Source organism: Eucyclogobius newberryi, unplaced genomic scaffold (genome assembly GCF_026437365.1).
Source record: "Eucyclogobius newberryi isolate DKJ021-1_F unplaced genomic scaffold, fEucNew1.0.hap1 SCAF_18, whole genome shotgun sequence".
NCBI lineage: Eukaryota > Metazoa > Chordata > Actinopteri > Gobiiformes > Gobiidae > Eucyclogobius > Eucyclogobius newberryi.
Window position 1 is genome coordinate 22312626 of NW_027315812.1, and position 21755 is coordinate 22334380.

Consider the following 21755-nt stretch of genomic DNA (forward strand, 5'->3'; position numbering starts at 1 on the left):
GTACCGTAGTCGGATAATGGTTGTCCTGTCTCTTCAGCATTCTGCGATGTACATAGGAGTGAAGCGCAAAGCCAATCCTCCGCACATATTTGCAGTGGCAGACGCCGCCTTTCAGTCCATGGTGACGTTTAATGCAGATCAGGTACAGTTTTTTCTCAGGTAAAGTGTAAATATTTGGACATTGGTTCTCAAACTGTAGCATGGGCTCCTTCAGTTGCTTTACTGAGCTGATTAAATCCACGTTTTGTCCTCCTTTAGTCCTTAGAAATAGTATAACAATTGTGTAGCCATAAGATAATTCTTTATTGTCCACACATGGGGAAATTTCATTGATACAACGCAGGTAGATACAGAGGAAAAGGACAAATAACAGATTATAGGAAGTTTAAAAAACACTCTTAATAGAAGTTTATTTAAACCAGTAAATCAGTAAAATCAGTTAAAAAGTAAATTTAAACCAGCAGTCTGACCACAATATATTAAAAAAAATACTCAAAGAGATGCAACAGAAGAATGTAGATTTTGCAACAATAATCTAACAATGCAGCGTAATTATTATTTTAAGGCCTAATATATTGTGTTTTTTGTAGTGTGTCGTGATAAGTGGTGAAAGTGGAGCAGGGAAAACTGAAAGTGCTCATCTCCTTGTGCAGCAGCTCACATCTCTTGGAAATGTAAGTTCATTAACAGTTACGTATCCAAGAATATTAATACATTTGCTGTGATCATTTGGGGGAAAAACACAATTATAGCGACAGTCTCTGCTCTGATTGCAAATTCAGTGAGTTTGATGTGTCAGCTAAACCATTATGTGGTGTCGGAACAAGGTAGTTTGAACCTCCAGCCTGTGTCAATCACAATTACCAATAACCATGAATAAATACATTTTTCAAAACATCTTGCATTGCACACTTTAACACTTTTTGATCCACAGCTAAGTAATTGTCATGCAGCAGACTTCCAATCCCCTTTACACACATAGAAAGGGAACTGTCAGTCATGTGGAGTTCTGTTGTTTCAGGCGAACAACCAGACGCTGCAGGAGAAGATTCTGCTGGTCAACAATCTGGTGGAGGCTTTTGGAAACGCCTGCACCGCCATCAATGACAACTCCAGCCGCTTTGGCAAATACTTAGAGATGAAGTTCACCACCGGCGGCACCGTGGCGGGGGCTCAGATGTCTGAATACCTGCTGGAAAAGTCCCGCGTCACCCACCAAGCCACGTAAACACACTTTCATCTTGTGGTCTTTTGTGTTTTGTCCTGACCCTGGCACCTTAATACAACACTGACCTTCATTTGACAGTTACACGCTCAGATATTTTAATCAAGTCTGTGGTCTTTTTTTGGAGAGGATGTTGCAAAGCAGGTTATTTCTCATCCCGCCTTTTAGGGATCAGTGCGTAATAGCCTGCCTTTCTTCTCCTAACCTCTGCCTTTCCATCTGAAAAGCGCTGGCATTTGCCTCCAGCCTGCACCAGTCAATCTATCTTTTCTTCTTATCGTGTGTCTGGGGACTGAACCAGGTCAAGTGCAGGGACTAGCTTATTTCCTGTTTGATCAAAGACTGTGGCGCTCACAAGTGTTCTTAGCAGAACATCAAAGGTGGACGTTGGGTTTTCATTCAAACAGACACTGGGTCCGACAGGATTGTGGCTTCAAGCCCAGAGCAGAGACTTTTCTCTGGTTTTAATGGACAGTTTGTGGAGAAAATTGAACCAAATGAATCTGTCGAGCTGGATTACTTTCATTTTAGATTCTCTTTAGTTAGGAAGACCACAGCACTCAAAGCCAACATAAATTGGTATTAAAATGCTAATACTGTATACAAAGAACAGGAGTAGCATGAGTAAATTACAAGTACGAGCCTAAATCTTGGTAACATTGGACTGGCAATGTGTAAGAACAAAGTCAGCTTTTTGATTCAAGGCATGACTTTTACCGTTATTATATGGTCTTGTTGTAATTCCTTCTTCTTTGTAGTGGTGAGAGAAACTTCCACATCTTCTACTACATTTATGCTGGCCTGGCTGACAGAAAGAAACTCGCCCACTACAAGCTCTCTGACAACAAAACACCTAAGTACGTTTGACATGCTTTAGCCCCTCTCCAAACCTGTTATTTTGCTCCTCCGCAGCTGAAAAACACTCTTTCACACTTTCCAACGATTTCAGGGCTAATCTCGTTGTTTTTCTTGTGTTTGGCCTCTGCAGGTACCTGTTTAATGAGCACATTAAATTAGGGCCTGACATCATGAGTAACACCTCGTACAAGGAGCAGTTCGATGCAGTGGAGCAGTGTTTCAAAGTCATTGGATTCACCCTCGAGGTAATTCGCACACAGGACTATCACTATTGATTTTGTTGATTTCATTTCTTTTTCATCAATGTATAATGTGCGCGCTCGCATTGAAACAGTATGATTTTTTGTCCTTTTCAACAACACAAACTCAACATCGAAGGAACAAGTCCTCAGACACGTGGTTAACGGTCCATGAAGCCGTGTGCATCATTCAAAAAATGAGAATGTATGCTTTTTTTGGTTCCTCAGGGTTGCACAACAAGATTTATGTCCATACTACATGATTATACAATTGCACACAGACATACTTTTCATTCTAATCAGCATTTTTACACCAAGTATACTTCAGACTGGGGGCCGCTCCTTGGGCACACTGTGTGACTTTGGGATGGAGCACGGAGCCGCAGTATTACCAGCCGCAGTCGGTATTATGGAAACTAATGAGGCCCAAACAAGTGATTGCCTCTGGGATCTGCACGTCAATAGCACTTATCTTGTAATCACTTGGCACGGCACAAGCTCCAGTATTTGTCATATTGTGGTGCAAAAAATCTCTCCCAGCATAATTGTTTTCTTTTCTATGTATGCAATTTAAGTGTCCATTGTGAAAGAAAACTTGCATACACCAGTCCGGCAACACGCTGCGCACCACGCTCATTCGAAACTGAGCAAAGAGCCTGATATTGTTCCATTTCTTGTTAACTTTACCGTACATAAACTGCAATTCTCAATACAGAATGATTGAGGATTATAATATTGCGTGTTGAATGGAAATGACATTAACAACGGTGTGCACATTATTCTGATTTAGAGGTAGAGCCCGAGGCCAACCCACAGTGAAGACTTTTGTAGCTAAAGGAAATCATTGAGTACAAACTGTCTCAGCCCATTAAGCTCTCCACGCGCTGCTCCTTGTTATTCTCTCGGCAGGAGCTGGGCAGTGTTTACAGCATCCTCGCCGCCATCCTCAACTCTGGGGATATTGAGTTTTCTGCTGTAGCCTCGGAGCACCAGACGGACAAAAGCACCATTTCCAACATCCCTGCGCTGGAGAACGGTGAGAGGCTGCTGCTGACGTAGTGATGACGTAAAACCAAACATGACCCCTCCCTTCTGCGGCTCTTTTATAACTTCAAACCAATAGAATGAATTGAAAATGATTGATATGTACAGTGTGTATGTAATGTGCAATGTTGACAAGATAGCTTTGTATTTATTTACATTTACTGTTTGTTACCTGTTTGTTCTCCACAGGATTTGTCATGTAGGAGATCGTTTGCCTCAACATCTCTTTCACTGTAGCCATAAATCTTATTCTTATCAATCATTGTCACAATCATTATTCATGTTTTTCTACCTAAAAGCATTGGGACCAAGATTCAGGCTAAAGAGCTGGAGCTGGTCTGTCTCAGCAGCACACAAAGCGGGTCAAATGCAGATTTTTTGTTTTAACCTTAAACCTGCAAATGCTATATGTACTCATTTTGTTTGCCCCCCAAAAAGTGTAAAAGCAGAACTGCCAAAAATCTGACTGCGGCACTCTGTCTTCATTTACATTTACTTTAAAACTTTTGATCTGCTGTAAGCTTGCTAGGATTTTGGGATTTTGGGATTTTTAGGATGAAAGCTGATTGGCTGTCCATAGGTGGTCCACCCTGCTCCATTTTATCATCTGAAAAAGCTGTTCTAAGGCTGTGCTAGTGGCCAAACAGTCATGCATGTAAACACTAGCAATGTGCCAAAGGGTTTGTGAGAGCTAAGTTAAACAGAGTAATAAACCTACGTCGTCTTTCACGCTTTGAAAATCAGGTTTTAGCCTTACTTGGAGTTGTGGCTATCTTATCATTACTTTGTCCAATTGTTTCTTCGTAGTTTCTTCTCTGCTGTGCATTTGCTCTGACGAGCTCCAGGAGGCCCTCACCACTCACTGCGTCGTGGCTCGGGGAGAGACCATTGTGAGGACCAACACGGTGGAGAAGGCCACGGTGGTGAGGGACGCCATGAGTAAAGCTCTGTACGGACGGCTCTTCAGCTGGATCGTGAACCGCATCAACTCTCTGCTGCGGCCGGACAGCCAGCAGGGGTGAGCAGCCAATCAGCACGCAACTGGAACTCTGCTTTAATGCAATAAATTATAATAATTATATGTTTGACACTCAAATCATATGTTTCAATCGTACAGGGAGGGAGTACATGAGAGCGAATGCAACGTTCTAACTAATATGGCCTTCAAATAGTGGACTTTTTTATTTTTATTAAACAGTTGTTAACCTTTCTTAAGGTTATGATTTTCTGGATATGTTGGTACAAGAACATTTTTGAGTGAATGAAGTGATCCTATTATTATTATGGTATGAAACGATTTTGTGGAAAAAAATGTGTCAGTGTTTATTTAACTGAAATACATTTTTAGATTGAAACATATACAGCACTAAAATGAAGAGATCAAAAAAGGACTACGTTAAATGGAAAATACCCTAGTTTGAGTTCAGTCTTACTAATATTGTTTTTAGTTTAGGAATTATGACATATTGTGAACTGGTTTTATTTTTAAGAAGTGCAGTAGTTTATATTTCATCAACTTTTTTTCTCCTACCGTGTTTAGAGAGGATGACAAAAGCCTAAACATCGGCATTTTGGACATTTTTGGTTTCGAGAACTTCAAAAAGAACTCCTTTGAGCAGCTGTGCATCAACATTGCCAACGAACAGATCCAGTTCTACTTCAACCAGCACATCTTTGCTTGGGAGCAGGTAAAGTCTTGCCCCGCTCAGGCCATAAATACTGCCCTTAGAACTCCAACAACATCCTGGGAGGAACTTTGTCTGCATTTTTCACCTTGGTACTAACTCATTTCTATGTAAATGGCTGCAGCCTGTCGTCGTTTGTCACTGGGCGCTTTAAAGAAGACGGCAAGGGTAAAATATGCTGCTGTCTTTATTTACAGGGCGGAATGAGTTTGGGCGATCCGGGGCCTTTATATGCTCTTGTGGGTGTGTTTTTGCCTTGGGGGGGCTCCGCAGAATGGTTTGCTAATGTTAAATGATTTGGTCTCACCCATAGAGGGGGACAATAAATCACCCGCCAATGAGGGTCAATTAGGAGTGGGAAACAGTTAGCTTTAAACTCACTCTGGGGTATTGTTGGCGCCCAGCCTGGAAATACATCGCCCTGTACAGCACTTTATGGACTCGCCATATGGGAATCGCATAAATTGTACAATGTGAATATCAACCTGGAATAATCCACTTAATTCGTCAGCACATAAACACTCACGAACTCCATTTCACATATTCTCTCTTCGACATACCACCATCTATTTCCACACATATGTTTGAAGACTACCGTATTGTTTTTATCTCTTTCGCCTCCCGTAGGTTTCCTAGTGCGCCGCTCGTTCCGCTCACACTGTGAATTTCATGCTAGATTTCCCACTCTGATTTGATGTTGTTTGTTCCCGTTTTGTCCCTTTCCAGGCTCAAAATAGAAGCAGCCACTGAGCAACATAGCTGACTCATACTCGCATCTCTTATCTTAATAGGATGGGATTTTTGCATCAAGGCTCCAAACTAGGCTCCGCCATAAATGGAAAAAGCCTTGTAATTAATCCGATTCCATGCACATATTGTCATAATTCAACTGATTGGCTGTTGAAATGCCTATAGACTTGATTAACTGCTTACAAATCAGGATGAAAAGCAAATTGCAGACTCAAATCTCAAAGTGTGTAACACGTTTGCTTGTAAAATAATAATTTGCTAGAATGAAAGTTCAAATAATACCCTTTACCGTTTATTAACAGAGAAATATGATTGAATTCTGTTGAACTACATGGATGCTCTGGATGTTCTGCCCTACAAAACATAAACAAATAATTCACTAGACTTATAAATGATAAAAAGTAAATTAAAAAAGGATGTGCACTGACTGTGTCTGATGTTTGGCTACAGGATGAGTACCTAAAGGAGGAAGTGGACGCCCGCATGATCGAATATGAGGACAACCGGCCGCTGCTTGATCTGTTCCTGGAAAAGCCGATGGGCATGCTCTCTCTCCTGGACGAAGAGAGCCGTTTTCCACAGGCCACTGACCAGACTCTTGTAGGTCAGTGCCTTCAGCTAATGCAGGAACAAGACGTCGCCGCCCACACACTGTATATCTTTAGCATTCGAAGGATACAACAGCAGGGCAGAGCACTTATTTGTCTGTGTACTACTCCTAACCCGGTAGTAGGTCAATAAATCTGTTTAATTGTTACTATTACATTCTCTTGTTTTAATTATACTGGTGTAAAGAATCTTCCAAAACCGTTCATAAGGATGTAAAACACACAATACTGTTATATTGCTGTATATAATTAAAAGGGGCACTATGTAATTGTTGAAGTAGGGGCTGTGCCAACTGCTTGTCTCCATGAAGGTGTTGTTGCTTTGCTTGCAATGTCCCCCAGTATGGCATTAACCATATCCAAGCTTGTATTTATTTATTTATTTATTACAAAATGATGTTTTTATTGCCTTGGAAAACATGCATTCTTACTGTGAGTATGGGGTGTAGTGTCCCATTCAACAGATCTGACCTGTAACTTAGCCTAGTGGAGATAAGCAGCCGGATCTTCTACCAGAAAAGTTACATAGTACAACTTTAACAATTGTTTGTGTTTACGCAGAAAAATTTGAATGCAACCTCAAGGCTAAAAGTTTCTGGAGACCAATGAGAGTCGACCTCGGTTTTGGTATTACTCACTATGCAGGAAAGGTAATGAAATGCTTTTTACAGCCAGTACTTCAGACAGCAAACATTTAACAAGTAGTTCACTCTACCTTTTATCAAATCCATTAGGTAATTTACAACGCAGCCGGCTTTTTGGCAAAGAACAGAGACACGCTGCCAGCCGACATCATCCTGTTACTGAGGTCCTCGGAGAATGAGCTTATCTGCAAACTTGTCACTCATCCACTCACCATAACAGGTCTGAACTGCAGCGCTTTGTTTGCCACAAGCTTTAGTTTTACAGCAGACAATTGTTAACCTTTGAGTCCTTTACTCTTTCAGCTGCCAGACACGTAGCAAAGCTTGTAATCACATAATTATGGCACTAAGAGTCTCAGGAGGATGTCCTGATGGCCAGAACACCAGAATCATATTATTGACTTTTTCATTACAGCACTTCTAACATTTTATAAGTTGGATGCCAGTGTGTGCCCACTTTGCTAACTGTTTGTCCCTGTGTTTATTTCCCAGGTAACCTTGCCCACACAAAGGGCAAAGGCAAAAACACACTGCGCAGCCCGGGAGGCACGACACGCACTGCCAACCTCACCAAGGTACTCACACCACTGACCCAAATTAACTTATCTCTGTACATTTATATGAAAAGTTATTCGGATTAACTCCCCCTCCTCAATTTCCTTTTTATTTAATTTCTTACTTAAATCTGACCTCCTGTTCCTGGTGACTTTAATACACAATTCTCTTTCTCTCCTCTTTTTCTGCATTCAAAGATGGGAGTGATTTCTTTGTACAGGTCTTGTTCTTTTATGGAGGTAAACTCTATTTCATTTAGTACTAGTACCTGTGAAGTCCCGTTCATCGGATAAACACATATTTAGAAAGTACATGCTTAATAATAGTCTTCCTCTAGTCTATGGCTTTGTGTGGTGTAGAATAAACATTTCAAAAAACATACTTCCTAGGTTTAAAATGAAATACCTGGCAATGTTTTTTTAAAATAAAGGCATTTTGGCTGCCATCCACAAACCATTATCAATCTAAAGAACACTGGTCTGAGAAGCTAGAATGTAAACTGCTCCAAGGGGACGGGAGCTAGATAAAAGCGAAGGGTCTTTCCAGTAAACTTGCCCTGTACTTGTTTACTTGCCTTGGACGTGTTTACTTGCTAGACTAGTTTTGGATTATTCTCTTTTGGAAACCTCTGGCATTTGCAATGGGCCAATATTTCATAGCTCTATATGTTTTGTGGTGATACAGGAGGTTTAGCATCACCAGTAGCAGCAGAATAGTTTGAGACTCATTATTCAAGCATGGGTTGGTTGTCAGTATTAGGTCTCTGTTTCCTACACAGTTTTCTAAGGCCATAAAAAAGTAAATTTTCTTATTACCAGTGGCCAACTTGGTGACTTAATTACGTTCTGTGTAAGAGCAAATTAGTTTAAACTGTGACAGCACTGGATTACAACTCTGCTAAATGTAGTCTCCGGGCATTATTGTAACCTAAAAGCAATTGACAGTAGCTTCATTCAAATGAACTGTTTGATGCGCCCCGAATCTATTTCCATTCATCTGCATATTTTAGAAAAAGCTCATCAAAGGTTCCTAAGAGGGAGCACAGAGCGTTTAGATTGTACAAAAACAGTCTGGTGCTCGTGTCTACTTTATGTGTACTGTTCCCCGGTGTATTCTTTACAAGCTGCTCGTGTCCATGCTCTGCTGTGACACTTAGGGTTATCAAAGTAGAGGATTTAGGTTTGGAGTTTACCTGTCCACTAGAGGGAGCACTACACCTCAATAATCGGTTATTGTGGCAAACAAAGTACCATTTTCATAGTGTTTATATGATTACGTATCTCTTTACAGTATCCGACTCGGGAATTAGAGGCCAGCCCTGACAAAAAAAGCTTGCTTGATGTGCCATGTGATGACATATTACGCATGCAAACGGTGACTGTGGTCTTCTAAAAACAATCCGTTGATTTTAGAAGAAATGGTTTGGAGAACTGATTTTTTCTGTCTATCTAACCCTCTGTATGTTAACTTGAATTGTTGCTCTGCTCTTTGTGCTGCTGCCTCTTGACCGGATCATCGTTGTAAATGATCGACTTGGATAAATACAAATAAACAATGTAGTGGACTAGGTTAATTCAGCGAAATATTTAATCCAAACTAATTTCCTGTTTTTGTGTTATTCATTTATTTTCCAATCTGCATATTGAATCTTTAAACAGAAGTTATATTATATTTTGCTTTTCATCTACTGCAGTCTGACAGAGACACGCCTTACCACCCACGGGAAACCACCAACATGAGAACGCAAACTGTGGCGTCCTACTTCAGAGTAACACTTCCATTTATTCACCAAATAAGAAGCAGTATTTAATTTACAGTTACGGTGTTTTCTGATCCATTCTCTATGACTCCTAGTACTCCCTAATGGACCTGCTGTCTAAGATGGTGGCGGGACAGCCTCATTTTGTGCGCTGCATCAAACCCAATATCGACCGGCAGGCCAGCAACTTCGACAGGGAGAAGGTGATCCTCCAGCTCCGGTACACAGGGATCCTGGAGACGGCCAAAATCAGGCGCCAAGGCTATTCCCACCGCATCCTGTTTGACAATTTTATCAACAGGTCAGTCAAACAGTTTATACATATGAAGCTGACAAAAATGTGTCTCAATATTGATGTTTTTTTTAATTTATAGGTATTTGATTTTGGCTTTCAATGCCAATGAGGAGCCGCCTGCAACGCCAGAATCATGCTCAGCCATTTTGGAGAAAGTCAAGCTGGAGAACTGGGCCATGGGAAAAACAAAGGTAACGGCAACAGTCAGTACAGAATACGAATTAGAAATGATTTCATATTACCTGGAATTAGCCCCAAAATTATGTATTGAAGTATGAGCAAAGTGGTCTTTATTATTTTTGTATTGCAGCTTTTTAACTGCAATAAGTCGCTGCTCTAAATCTTTTCAATCAAAACTAAATTATTTGTTCATCCACTGCCAATTTTCCGTGTTTTTGCTTCAAATTTTTCACCTGACGTTGGAGAGACTTGTCTTCACACTTGCACAAGAGCCACATTTGCAGCTCATACTGTGAAGGCAGCCAGTCACATAGAATATACTTCTTAGGTTGACAGCTGTTTCACCAAACACATACAAAAAAAAACACACTAAATATTCAGCGATTTTTCTATTTTTCCCAGGTGTTCCTAAAGTATTACCACGTGGAGCAGCTGAACTTGATAGTGCAGCAGACGACGCAGCGCATTGTCCTGCTCCAGGCATGTGTACGCAGCTGGTTGATCGCCAAACGCTACCGGAAAATGTTAAAAGAGCGGGAACACAGCGCTCTGCTCATTCAGTCAGGTCAGTGCCACGCCATTACGAACATCCCCTGAAACAATCATGCTTTACTACAATATGTTTTATTTTCATGGGTGCAGCTTACAGAGGTCATCAAGTCCGAAAGAAAGTGGTTGATGATAAAAGCAAAGCCAAGTCAGAGGCATTCATCACCCAGTTTCAAGCTGGTGAGAACAATAAGATTCAGTCATTTGAATGTACAGAGCACGAGGCAGTATGTTTTTCATATCTGATTATCGTTTGTTCGCAGTTTGTCTGGGTTATCTCGCCAGAAGGAAATACAAAGAGCTGGTGGATGAGAAGAACAAAGCTGCCACAAAGATTCAGGCTCGATATAGAGGGCACAAGGAGAGAAAGAGCTTCCAGAGGAAACGGTGAGACATTTTAACAGTTTAGTTTTGCACTTATTCAGCAGTTTCACAACTTTATCAATCAGATCCTGATTTAAAAGAATTGAAAAGAAAGAAAGGATTAATAGGGTAAAAGTTAAATTTTTTGAGCTAAAAACACTGTTTCTCACCAGCAATATGAACAAGAAGTAAGCAATAAGCAGTAGCAGTTTTTGTTTTTTAATATATAGAATACAGTAATTATAAATATTTCAAAACCTAATCGTATATCGTCAAAATGGCCTAAAAAAAGGAAGCAGAAACCCATGAATAGCCATGGTTTACATTAGTTAGAATGCTCTACTGCTTAATAATGCTTCCCCCTGCCCTCGAGTCTGGCATACCTGTGAATGTTCTAATTGACTTTTAGCGGCTGCTTTAATGCATTATTTCACTGTTCCTGTTGTATGTTTCAGGGAGGCCATTGAGAAAGAAAAAGCAGATAAAGCTGCTCAAGAACAAGAACAAACCACAGCAGAACCCGAGAAGACTTCAGAGGAGGAACAGACGCCAGGAGAGAAAACTCCAGCGGACTCCAACGAGGATGAGGAAGCTAAGGCTGCTGTGGTGCTTCAGAGCAACTACAGAGGCTACAAGGAGAGGAAGAAGTTTAAGGAGAGGAAGCAGACTATGGCTGGTGCTGAGCTAGAAATACCAAATGAGATCACTGGGGAAGGGGGCAGTGGAGAAGAAGATAGTCCAAGCGATGACAGCGACCGCACACAGGTAGCAGAAGATGAGCTTACAGAGGTGGAAGAAGACTCTGTTATCGAGAATACTGTAGGAGCTGAAGAAACCAAACAAGAAAGCAATTTGGAAGATGAGACCAACGCTCAAGTTCAAGACGGAACTCAACCTGGTGAAGAATCAAATGAGGTCACGCCAAATGACGGAGATGAAGCCAAAGCCAACGAGGAAGCAGAGCCGGAAACTCCAAAGCAAGAAGACGGGAGTCAAGATGGACCTGCGGAGGGCCAAGAGGGACTGGACGAGGAGAAGGCAGAGGAAAGTAAAGAAGAGCAAGCGGGAGAGGTGGACGTTTCAGATGTGGTGATTGAACACAAAGACGAAACAGAGAAGGAGAGGCAAGAGGAGGAGCAGGCCGCCGTCAAGATCCAGAGCAACTTCAGAGGATACAAAGAGAGAAAGAACCTCAAAGCCAACAAGCAAAGTGCACAAAATGAAGCCGAGCAGCTAGAGGAGTTCTCCAAAGAGGTGAGAAAGTCTGATTAACAAAGTCTGTTATTGCTTTGCCTGAAATGTTCCATAGTTTGGCATTAATTGTATCTTTCTATCTTGCATTTTCTTAGAATAGAATGTTTTTACTGCTCAAAAACACCTTAAAAAACATTCTTACTTTGAGTTAGCTGACCTGCTTGTCTATAAGTTTAATGCCATGCTGCGGAACATTCCAGGCAAAGAAATAGCATCTCCATGGAGACAAGCAGTTGAGGGACCCTCCACCAGAGAAGTTACAGACACAAAATATAGTAGCACGTACGGTGGGTCAATTGGTAGAGTGGTAAGCATGACTTTATCAAAGGTTTTTCTTCCGTGTTAGATTCCATCGTGATTACATGCTATTAAAAGCTGATCTACTTCCTGCTGAACTTCACTGTGCATCAGATGTCAGAAGGTTATTTTTGGAGCTCAGCATTTAGAATAATAAAATCTACTATCTCTCCAGAAACATTCATATTTCTTCACTTGTCAGACAGGCCCAGATAAGTGTCAGTCAGGAACAGCTACATCCATACAGTATGTATACAGTATACCTATAAAACAGTATTTCATTTTCTATCTATGTATTATACTTAGTTCTACCATAGACAGAGTATGAGCAAACTGCCATTGTCCTCTGAACTTACCATAATCGATAACCCTCCACTCATCTACCTGCGACTGAGCCTGTGTCTGTCATTTACCATCCACAGCATCTCTTCCCATCATAACATTATAACTTATAGGTTGGTGGTTCAGTCCTAGTTCTTACCCATACCTACTGTTGTTGTATCTTTGGGCAAGACACTTCATCCACCGTGCCTTTTTGGCGCTATGTCCTTGGGCCGCTATGGCTAGGGAAGTAGCTTACCGAAACTTTCTCTGGAGAGTGGGAGACGTTAAAAAATGCAAAATGTCAAATTTGCCATTTCCAGTAAATCCAAGCCACTAAAGGCAAGACATTTTAAAACACAAACATGCCACTCAGAAGCACTTAGATAAATTAGTCCCTTGTTGACTTGATTTCTCTTTCTGTTCGCTTGCTTGTGCACAGATCTCAGAGACGTCTCAGGACTTTGCGACCCTGCAGCAAAAACTGAACAAAATGCTCCAGGGCCATCAATCAAAGCCAGAGAACAATGACATCCCTGTGAAGAGAGACTCAGTGAACGGCCACGCACCTCCGACTGCCCAATCAGGTGAGATCAGGCAGATTGGCCTGGGGAAAAACACATTATCATCCATTAGACGCCATGCAAAGCGATGTCATGAGCAGACCCTGGGTTAATATGTGTTTACAATAAGTTCTGAATTGTTTTTCATTGCATAATTAAGAATGACAAGCCATAGTTTATCACTCCCAGTCACTCCAATAATGCATCACGCACCTGTATGAAGCAGGAAAAGTAGTGCCAAAATGTGACGATTACACAATTCCAATGATTTAGCCAATATGCTAACAACAACATAATATTCTGTCTCTATTATGGTCTTACTATCAAACCTGCTAATAACCCTGTAGTTTAGGCCTTTTTAAACATGTTCTGAAATTGATATGATTCTTGTAGTTTAGCCAAAATTGTTCAACCCGAAGCCAATTATTAAATCACTATAAAACGCTTAATGGTTATAAATTGTCGTCTCGCTTATAACAAGTGGCAGTATTTCCTGGCGTACGCCCATGCTCACCCCTAGACTGTGTCGTCCAGGGCTTCTGTGGGCAGCACTGATACTATCCATCGGCCACGCACTCTTTTCTTCCCCGTGTGGCGGCGATTACATCTGCAAAACCGACGAGTCAAGTGGCTAAACAGGAAGCGCTCCTCTAGCTGACGTGTCATGAAAAGTAAAATGCGATGTGTACGGACGATAGGTCTGATTGCTTTGGATGGGGAGGGGGAAGAGATAATTGAAAGTTCAGCATCTGAGAGAAAGAAAAAAAGCTGCTGGAGAAAATGTCATCTTTAATCTTGGTTTGGACGTCATAATATAATGATGATGGAGAAATATAATTGTTTCTTGCTCATCTTAAAACTACAAAGGCTTTCTGACAGTATTCATCTGCAAGACTATTAAGATTTGGCCAGCTGATAGTAATAGTAACAGTAATAGTATGGTAATAGTATGGTAATAATAACAGTAACAGTATTGTAATAGTAACAGTAATAGTATTGTAATGGTTGCGTAATAGTATGGTAATAGTAACAATAATAGTATAGTCATAGTAATAGTATGGTAATAGTAACAGTAATAGTATGGTCATAGTAACAGTAATAGTATTGTAATAGTAACAGTAATAGTATAGTCATAGTAACTGTAATAGCATTGTAATAGTAACAGTAAAAGTATGGTCATAGTAATAGTACGGTAATAGTAACAGTAATAGTATGGTAATAGTAACTAGTAACTGTAATAGTATGGTAATAGTAACAGTAGTAGCAATAGCACCAATAGCAATTGTAAAAGTACCGGTAGTAATTGTAACATCAATAGAAATAGAAATTATGGTCATTGTAATAGTTACAGCAATAGTAACAGTAATTGTAACTGCGACTGCAATCGTAATTGTAATGGCAATAATAGCATTATAGTAGTTTTTACTGTAGTTGTAATTGTAATAGTAACAATAACTGTAATAGTAAGAGTAATGGTATAGTATGTTCAATTGTAATACTGTATAGATAATAACAGTAATAGCAAAAGAGCATTACAACAGTAGTTACTGTACAGTAAATACAACAGTAACAGTATAGTGATATCAATAATAATAGCAGTAGTAACTAATAATAACAGTAATACAGATAATAGTAATAGTAACAGTAAATAGTAATTGCAACAGTAATATCAATAGTAATAGTAGAAACCTTACACCTTCAATCACAAGTTTTCTGAGGATATTGCTGAATGAATTACCAATATTATGTCCACTTCTCCACCTCCTGTAAAATAATTCCTCATTATCCCATCAGGTCATTTCCCCATTGACAATTTAGTCCGTCCTCATAAATCTGACTTCATACGAATCACTTGTTACGCACCAAATGAAGGCTGAGTCACATTGTTCTTCATGGGAAAGGTCATCAAATGTTAATCTTGTTTTTGCGAGCGAACATTTCAACAATTATGGCAGGGTTTAATAATAAGAGTGTGAAATTGGCCGTCGTCATTGGGGTAATAGGCATTGACCTTTAAATGGAGTCGTGGTATGAAAACGATAAAGTTTGAACGCACCTTTGCATCAAATTTGTACGTGATGGATTGTTTGGGATTCGTTTTCCTGCCTTAGTTGTAATTAATCACGAGCTGTAAGCAAAGGTCAATGAGTGCTAGGATTGAATTAACATGGTCACGCATCAACAGTTACACGACGCTCGTACATACTGTGCATTTACACCTCCCATTTCATGCCAGAGCGATGATGAGGAATTGAACTGTCACAAAGTTATAGAACACTTATGTATGTGTCGCAGGTTGGAAAATTCAAAGCCGTTAAAGGCCTAAGGGTTAAACTGCAGAGGAGATGGAGGTCAGGTCGATAGCGGCAACATGGCCAGAGTGGCGGTTGCGGTGGTCTGTCCCAGTAATGTTACCACCGAGGTCTAACCCATGACTACTGCGAGCTGGCAACTGCAGCTTGAAAATACAAGCCGACGATAAACCAAACGTGTGCTGTTTTGTGTCGTGATGATGTGAATGTCACTATGGAGAAAATGTCAAAAATGCTGTTTTGAAAATGTGCTCAATTTGAATAAAAGCTGTGAAAAAAGTGCATAAAAAGCTGTTATCTCTGAATCAAAACAGTTTGTATTTCAACCAAGACATTTACAAGCACGTCTAAGCTCATTTCTGTTGCAAATATGATCATTATTTTCAGAAAATGTATTGCCACAGTACTGTAACATCGACAATACTGTAACTAAGATGGGCCTTTTTGTTTTTTCGGACACACGCCCTGTTGAATAAATATGGTGTTGTCCTGTTTCAGCTGAGAAGAGGACCTCGAGGACCCCCCGCAGGTCACAGCAGCCCAAGACTCTCAACTCTCCGGAAGAGTCCACCTACTACAACCTCATCCATGTGAGCCGGCCCACCACACTCCAACTACTCTTTTCAACAAGTGCATTATCAAACAAGAACTTTACTTTTGACACTACAGTTTTGTTTTAATGTTGTATTTGTACAATCATAATGGGCCACATGTTAAAAATAACTTGAACTGTTTATCTTGGCTTACAGTCCCAAAGTTTCTTTTTAAAAATGTATTTAAATACAGTACAATACTGCTTGAGGATGAATGCATTTGTTGCTACTGATAGAAAGTGAAAGTGTAAAATATAGTCCACTTTAGTTTTTGGGGAATCAGGCAAATCAATACCATGTTTTGACAAGGTAATGCAAAAATGTCCACACACAAAATGTGTTTAAAAAAACCCATTTAAATACATTTTTGAAATTCAGTATATCTGCACATATTTTCTGCAAATACTACTACAACTACAATGATGCACCAACCTACAATACTATTTTCCATTTGAATACTCACTCTAAACAAAAATGTTATATTTTGTGGAACAAAATTTCTGTAATCGTGACACCAACTACCACTAAACGTTGGAATCCAGCTAATAGCAAACAAACCAAAAGAAAACTATTGATAAGGTAAAAGTCACATGACAATAATGCATTTATTGACTGTTTTCAGCGTTCAGTCCAAGACGATAAACGCAAACCCAGGAAAGACGGGTGAGTGACCAGTTCCATTTCTTTAACTCGTCTTTACTTTTTACTGATCACCTCCAGCTTATGCTACCTTTCCCATTAACACCACCTTTACTTTGAGACAATGTAAGAGCATACCTACATATTAAACACAGATCCCACACAGAGAAAGCAGATAGATGGAGTGATAGGGTCAGAGGGGGCCACACTACCCCAGAGACACACACGGAGGTGGGGGGGGGCTGAACATCAAGGGTAATCATTTGTTAGCAGATAAATAAAGGCAGCAGCGGCGATGGACAGGGGCTGTTTACATGCATCATTAAGGATGAGAAGGTCAGCAGGAAAGATAGCGTCTGAGGCCCGCGCTGACAGCAGGAGGATGGGAGCGTGTGGGAGGTAGAGGAGGAGCAGGCCTGAGTGTGGAGCTGATAAGAAGGAGGGCGGGCATTTAAGAGAGCACCCAGAGATTTATATAAGGCTGTAAGTCTAAAGAAAAGAGGTGTGTGTTCTTCTTCTTACAACATCTTGCATTATGCATGTGCATTATGGGAAGGTACTTGTATTTGTAAATGAAGTTATCTGTCTGTGCTTAACAATGTGTTTCTATTCCCTGAAGTTATGTGTGCAGTTGTGTTGGTCTAGTGGTGCTCCCTGGGCTCTCACATGCTTTATTTTAGACAGCTTTAGTTCTGTTTCTGCCCTTTCATTTTTTTTTAAAATAATGTGACTGAACAAAACACGACACAGAGAGAGAAGAAAATAATAAAATACTAAAAAAGAGTATCACGTGACAATAAAATCTAATTACCTTATATAAAAAATAGATCAAGAAGGTTGTCCAACATAAATGTCCTATTTCTTCCAAAGATTGTGTAATTTGTCCATTTTCAAATTGAGTCTTTTTTTACCCTGTTTTGCTAACACTGAATCCACTTTCATTACAGCATTCACAAATAATAATCCGACTAAAAACATGGTTATAACAGTAGTGTTGATTGTTGAAGTTCTGCCATGCACCTTAGTGATCGCTGCTGCTTCTAATCTTGTATCAACAATCATCATGGGTCAGCTTAGCATCTAGAGGAGAATGCTTCTGCACATTAAATTTGCCATAGTTTATTGCCCGATGCAGCCAAGTGCTGCCCAACACACAGTGGAGCAAAGGTGGTTAGCAACAGCAGCCGGTCAAAGATGAGGGGAGCTCTCCAGTGTTCATAAGCTGACCAACAGGGCACAGCCACGTCCCCCCTGGTCCTGGCTCCAACATAGGGAAGCGGCTTGTGCAGCGTGTGGTGTCGGTGAATCAAAGCCCAGTGTGCTAGGATAATTACAGGAAACACGCTATCTGTTATCAGTATATGTTAAATATGTGAGGCGTATTGAACTTCCTCTGGCTCTGTTCATATTGAGGTTAAAGCCCAGGTCCAGCTGCAGAACAGGCACGGTGAGAAGGACAGACACGGTGAGATGAGCCTTTGTGGAGCTGATAGTTGCTTTATCCTCAGTCTGGTGGGCACAGAGATGCAGACTGCAGACTCCATAATTACAGCCCTATTGTAGCTAAAGATAAAACGACCAATGTATATGCAAATGTATGTGTATGAATTTATCAAGAACTTTGAAGATGAAATGCTTTATAAGATATTATTTGAGCAGTTGGTTATCCAGTCTAATATTTATCTACGTATGTCATAGTCATTTCATCAAAACAAGTATTAAAGGTGGTATGGACGATTTTTTTCAGCAAATTTTTTTATCATATTTCCTCGTGGCGTGGATAAATCATTTGTCCTGCCACATATCAATCATAAAACGCTCCTATCGCTCACCTGCAGCCGCGTGCGGTTCGTCCCCACGTTTCCGCGTGCCTAAGCGCATGGATCTATTATAATATAGTTCCCTCAGTGTACGGGGCAAAATGAAGACGGAGAAAGACAGTTTGAGCTGACGCAGAAGTGGACAGAAATCTACGGGAGACGAGCGATGTGATGCGCTCCGTTGCACTAATAAACAAACGCACGTGTGTGTTGTATCAGTCCGCACGGGGAAGTGCGCATGCGCACTTCCGCCTGCGCTCTCAAATCGCCGAAAAATCGTCCATACCGCCTTTAAAGTATCTCTTTTAGTGCACTCTATAAAGTATATTGTAAAAATGGCTATTTGTGAACAAAAATTGCCTGCATGATTCTATACTTTTTAAAGGCATTTTGCTGGATGAGAATCATAAGATGCCAATGTTATCCACTCAGAGACAATGTTGGACTAAGTTAGTGTTTACTTTACAGGCCTTTTATTTTATTAAATATCTGCATTTTCTAATCAGTCTGCAAAAAACGATTTAACTAATTGTGATGGTTTCTTGAATTACTCTTTACTCTTTCAGTACTGGGAAGTTACTGGACGTAAATGACCAGTACTACCCAGGCCTGTCCCCCAGCTCCACACCTGAGAGGGGCCGCTCCGAGGAGAGGCTAGAGTCTGGGAGCAGGAGTGTGTCCCCAGAGAAGACAGGGCAAAGAGAGAGGGCGCTGACTGAACAGCCTCCTCCAACACGCAATACACAGAACAGGTTTGGACCATAACAAATATTTTGACATCAAATCTGCAACTAAACAGATCCTTTAAAATGCTCTGTCATCAAAATGTTCAAAAGTCTAGGAATGGAGGCAAAAGGAAGTAAACCATGACATCCTATCTACAACGATTTTGACTTTCCAGGGTAGAAATGTCACACAAAAAGTGTAGTGATCTGTAGTAAAGTATATGTAATAAATCTGAAGATAAAATGGAAAAACTATTGTGCTGTCAACATTTTTGTCCAGTAAAACCTAAACATGTGGCTCCTAAAAATCTCCCAGTAAATGTAAATGTAATGTAAAATACAATAGTAAATATATTTAAACTGAGTTGTTTTACTTTACAAAACCACATATAATTCATATTCTGTCATATTCTGAGGTTAATCCCAGTTTCTCTATCGGACTCACATTTAGTTCCACTTCACTTTTGCCTCCATTTTGTTTTACACACTTTAAAGGGTCCATATTGAATATTTTTGTTGCTCTGAACAGTATGACATAGCCATAAATACATATTGTTCTTAACGTAGTTGAGTGCAATTGCGCTTTGTTTTGCTGGTAACTATCCAATAAAAAACAGACACAGAATCATAAGCATTCACTGCTAAGGCCGAGCTCCAATCTAAAACCTGTGACCCGGGCCGTGTGTTTGTACCCGCCCTTGTGCCAGGTCAAACAACATAAAAATGACTCCATGTACATGTATTTCCCTCCAGAGCTCCAAGCCGTTCCTTCTGACAGCGCACAAACATGACAAATGAGAATCTGTCCTGAACATGAATCACTCCATGTTTTTCCTCGGTTCACTCTTCCTCCACATCTCTCTCGTAGTTGTGTGTTTTTTGTGCTTTTCTGTTCTGTCCTCTGTTTGAGCTCAAAATCCAGATTGTTCCCGATGTGTTGTGTGCAGGCGCTCGGTTCCCAGAATGACCTCCACAGAAAGCCAAAAAGAGGACAGACCTTACGACTACAGACACCTGCTGAGGAAGACATCGCAGAGACAGAAGCTCATCAAGCAGTACTGACCGCTGTCAAACTTGCACATTTATTTGACGTCGACAAATTATGTTGTCACAATGGATTATTTGAATGTCACTGGACACTTTTCTATGTGTATAATATTGTAAGATAATAGAGATTGCAAATGGAGAACTTAATGCTCTGGCTAATATTTGTGTTTTGTGCTTAATTTACTGTGTTTTCATCTTATCAAGAGTCTTGCCATAAACTGTCTATTGTTTCTGAGTTAAATGTAAATAAATCAAAGCCTCTTTTTTTCAGAATAGAACATTTGCATGGTTTTGTTGTGCTGCAACGTTTCCGTTCCTTAAACTGAAAACTAAGATTTAAAGTGAATCCAGTAGGCAAGTGGAGAGAGCATATCAGAATTATACCTTTCAATACCTGACTATTAAAGATATTCTTCCTTCGGTGACTGCTTATGAGTAATTCAAGACCTCCCTCTTAAAGAGGGTCAAAGGCAATGGCACAGAATGTGACTTCTACTTTATTTTCTACAGTACAGAGATGTTTCCAGATAGCCCTGCTGGTATCACACTGACATCACCAGACTGTCATGTTTCTGTGAGCGTTTCTGTGAGACTGAACCCTTGACCTTTATTTGACATTTGAATGGAGAAATGCCCCAGGGGGTTTGTGTTGTATGGACAGAACTACGTATGAAAACACATTTTGAACACAACTATAGTGTAAAGAGAGCATCTATGACAAAGGAAAGTAAAACAGATGTACTTTAGCTATTACAACATACAGAGGACATGCTTTGACTTATTAGAACTAAGAGTAAAATGTGGTCTGGATCAGCTGGAGCACGTACTTGGGAAACATGTGTTTTGAATTTGCCATTTTTACCTGATGTCAAATTGACTCTTCTATCTCCAGTATTTCAGTAAAGAGAACATTTGAAGTGACACATTTTGCTCTATTTCGATAGTGATTATTTAAGTCCTAGCTTAGCTTCCCCTCCGGAATGAATTTGGGGTTTCAAACGCATATCCTATAAGGCGTGATAGAAATTCATCTAAACTAAACTTGACACGTCCTGAATTGTATAATCACCAAATGCACAGGTTATACACTGGTGTGTGAATGGTAAATTTTGAACTGGTGACGCCCCACCAGTGCCTGTAAGGAGGGTGGAATGCGCACGTCATGTATTTTAGCCAAGTGTCCTCAGCCCTGCTGCTTCCTCCTCCCGGAGGCGGCCAATTACAGGCGTCGCTCTACAACAAAGTAGGTCTGCAATGTGTGGCACACAAATGAGCTGGCTCCACTGTCTATATGGAGGGTAAGTTAACAGAGCACAGAAAGTCGGGAATGTATGGAGGCACGACGCAAATCACTTCGTCATGACCTGAGATGAATCACAGAGCGGAGGCATTTCTGGTGACGTGAAGTTTAGGGGTTTTACAATTAGAGG

At 40.4% G+C, this 21755-nt stretch overlaps 1 protein-coding gene across 1 annotated transcript in view; it reads left to right on the forward strand.

Moving 5' to 3' along the window:
• myo3a (myosin IIIA) overlaps positions 1-20598 on the forward strand; it is a 47929-nt gene extending 27331 nt beyond the window's left edge. Inside the window, exons 12-35 of the mRNA XM_072451092.1 lie at positions 38-142; positions 591-674; positions 1022-1224; positions 1984-2082; positions 2214-2328; positions 3232-3358; positions 4174-4384; positions 4907-5054; positions 6252-6405; positions 6971-7059; positions 7144-7273; positions 7546-7628; positions 9302-9376; positions 9463-9668; positions 9742-9853; positions 10245-10407; positions 10485-10571; positions 10655-10778; positions 11210-12008; positions 13069-13213; positions 16000-16091; positions 16717-16757; positions 19120-19305; positions 20226-20598. Of these exons, the coding sequence (XP_072307193.1) occupies positions 38-142; positions 591-674; positions 1022-1224; positions 1984-2082; positions 2214-2328; positions 3232-3358; positions 4174-4384; positions 4907-5054; positions 6252-6405; positions 6971-7059; positions 7144-7273; positions 7546-7628; positions 9302-9376; positions 9463-9668; positions 9742-9853; positions 10245-10407; positions 10485-10571; positions 10655-10778; positions 11210-12008; positions 13069-13213; positions 16000-16091; positions 16717-16757; positions 19120-19305; positions 20226-20340 (3693 nt within the window). The 3' untranslated portion in view covers positions 20341-20598. The remainder of the gene's footprint in view (positions 1-37; positions 143-590; positions 675-1021; positions 1225-1983; positions 2083-2213; positions 2329-3231; positions 3359-4173; positions 4385-4906; positions 5055-6251; positions 6406-6970; positions 7060-7143; positions 7274-7545; positions 7629-9301; positions 9377-9462; positions 9669-9741; positions 9854-10244; positions 10408-10484; positions 10572-10654; positions 10779-11209; positions 12009-13068; positions 13214-15999; positions 16092-16716; positions 16758-19119; positions 19306-20225) is intronic.
• The last annotated feature ends 1157 nt before the right edge of the window (positions 20599-21755 follow it).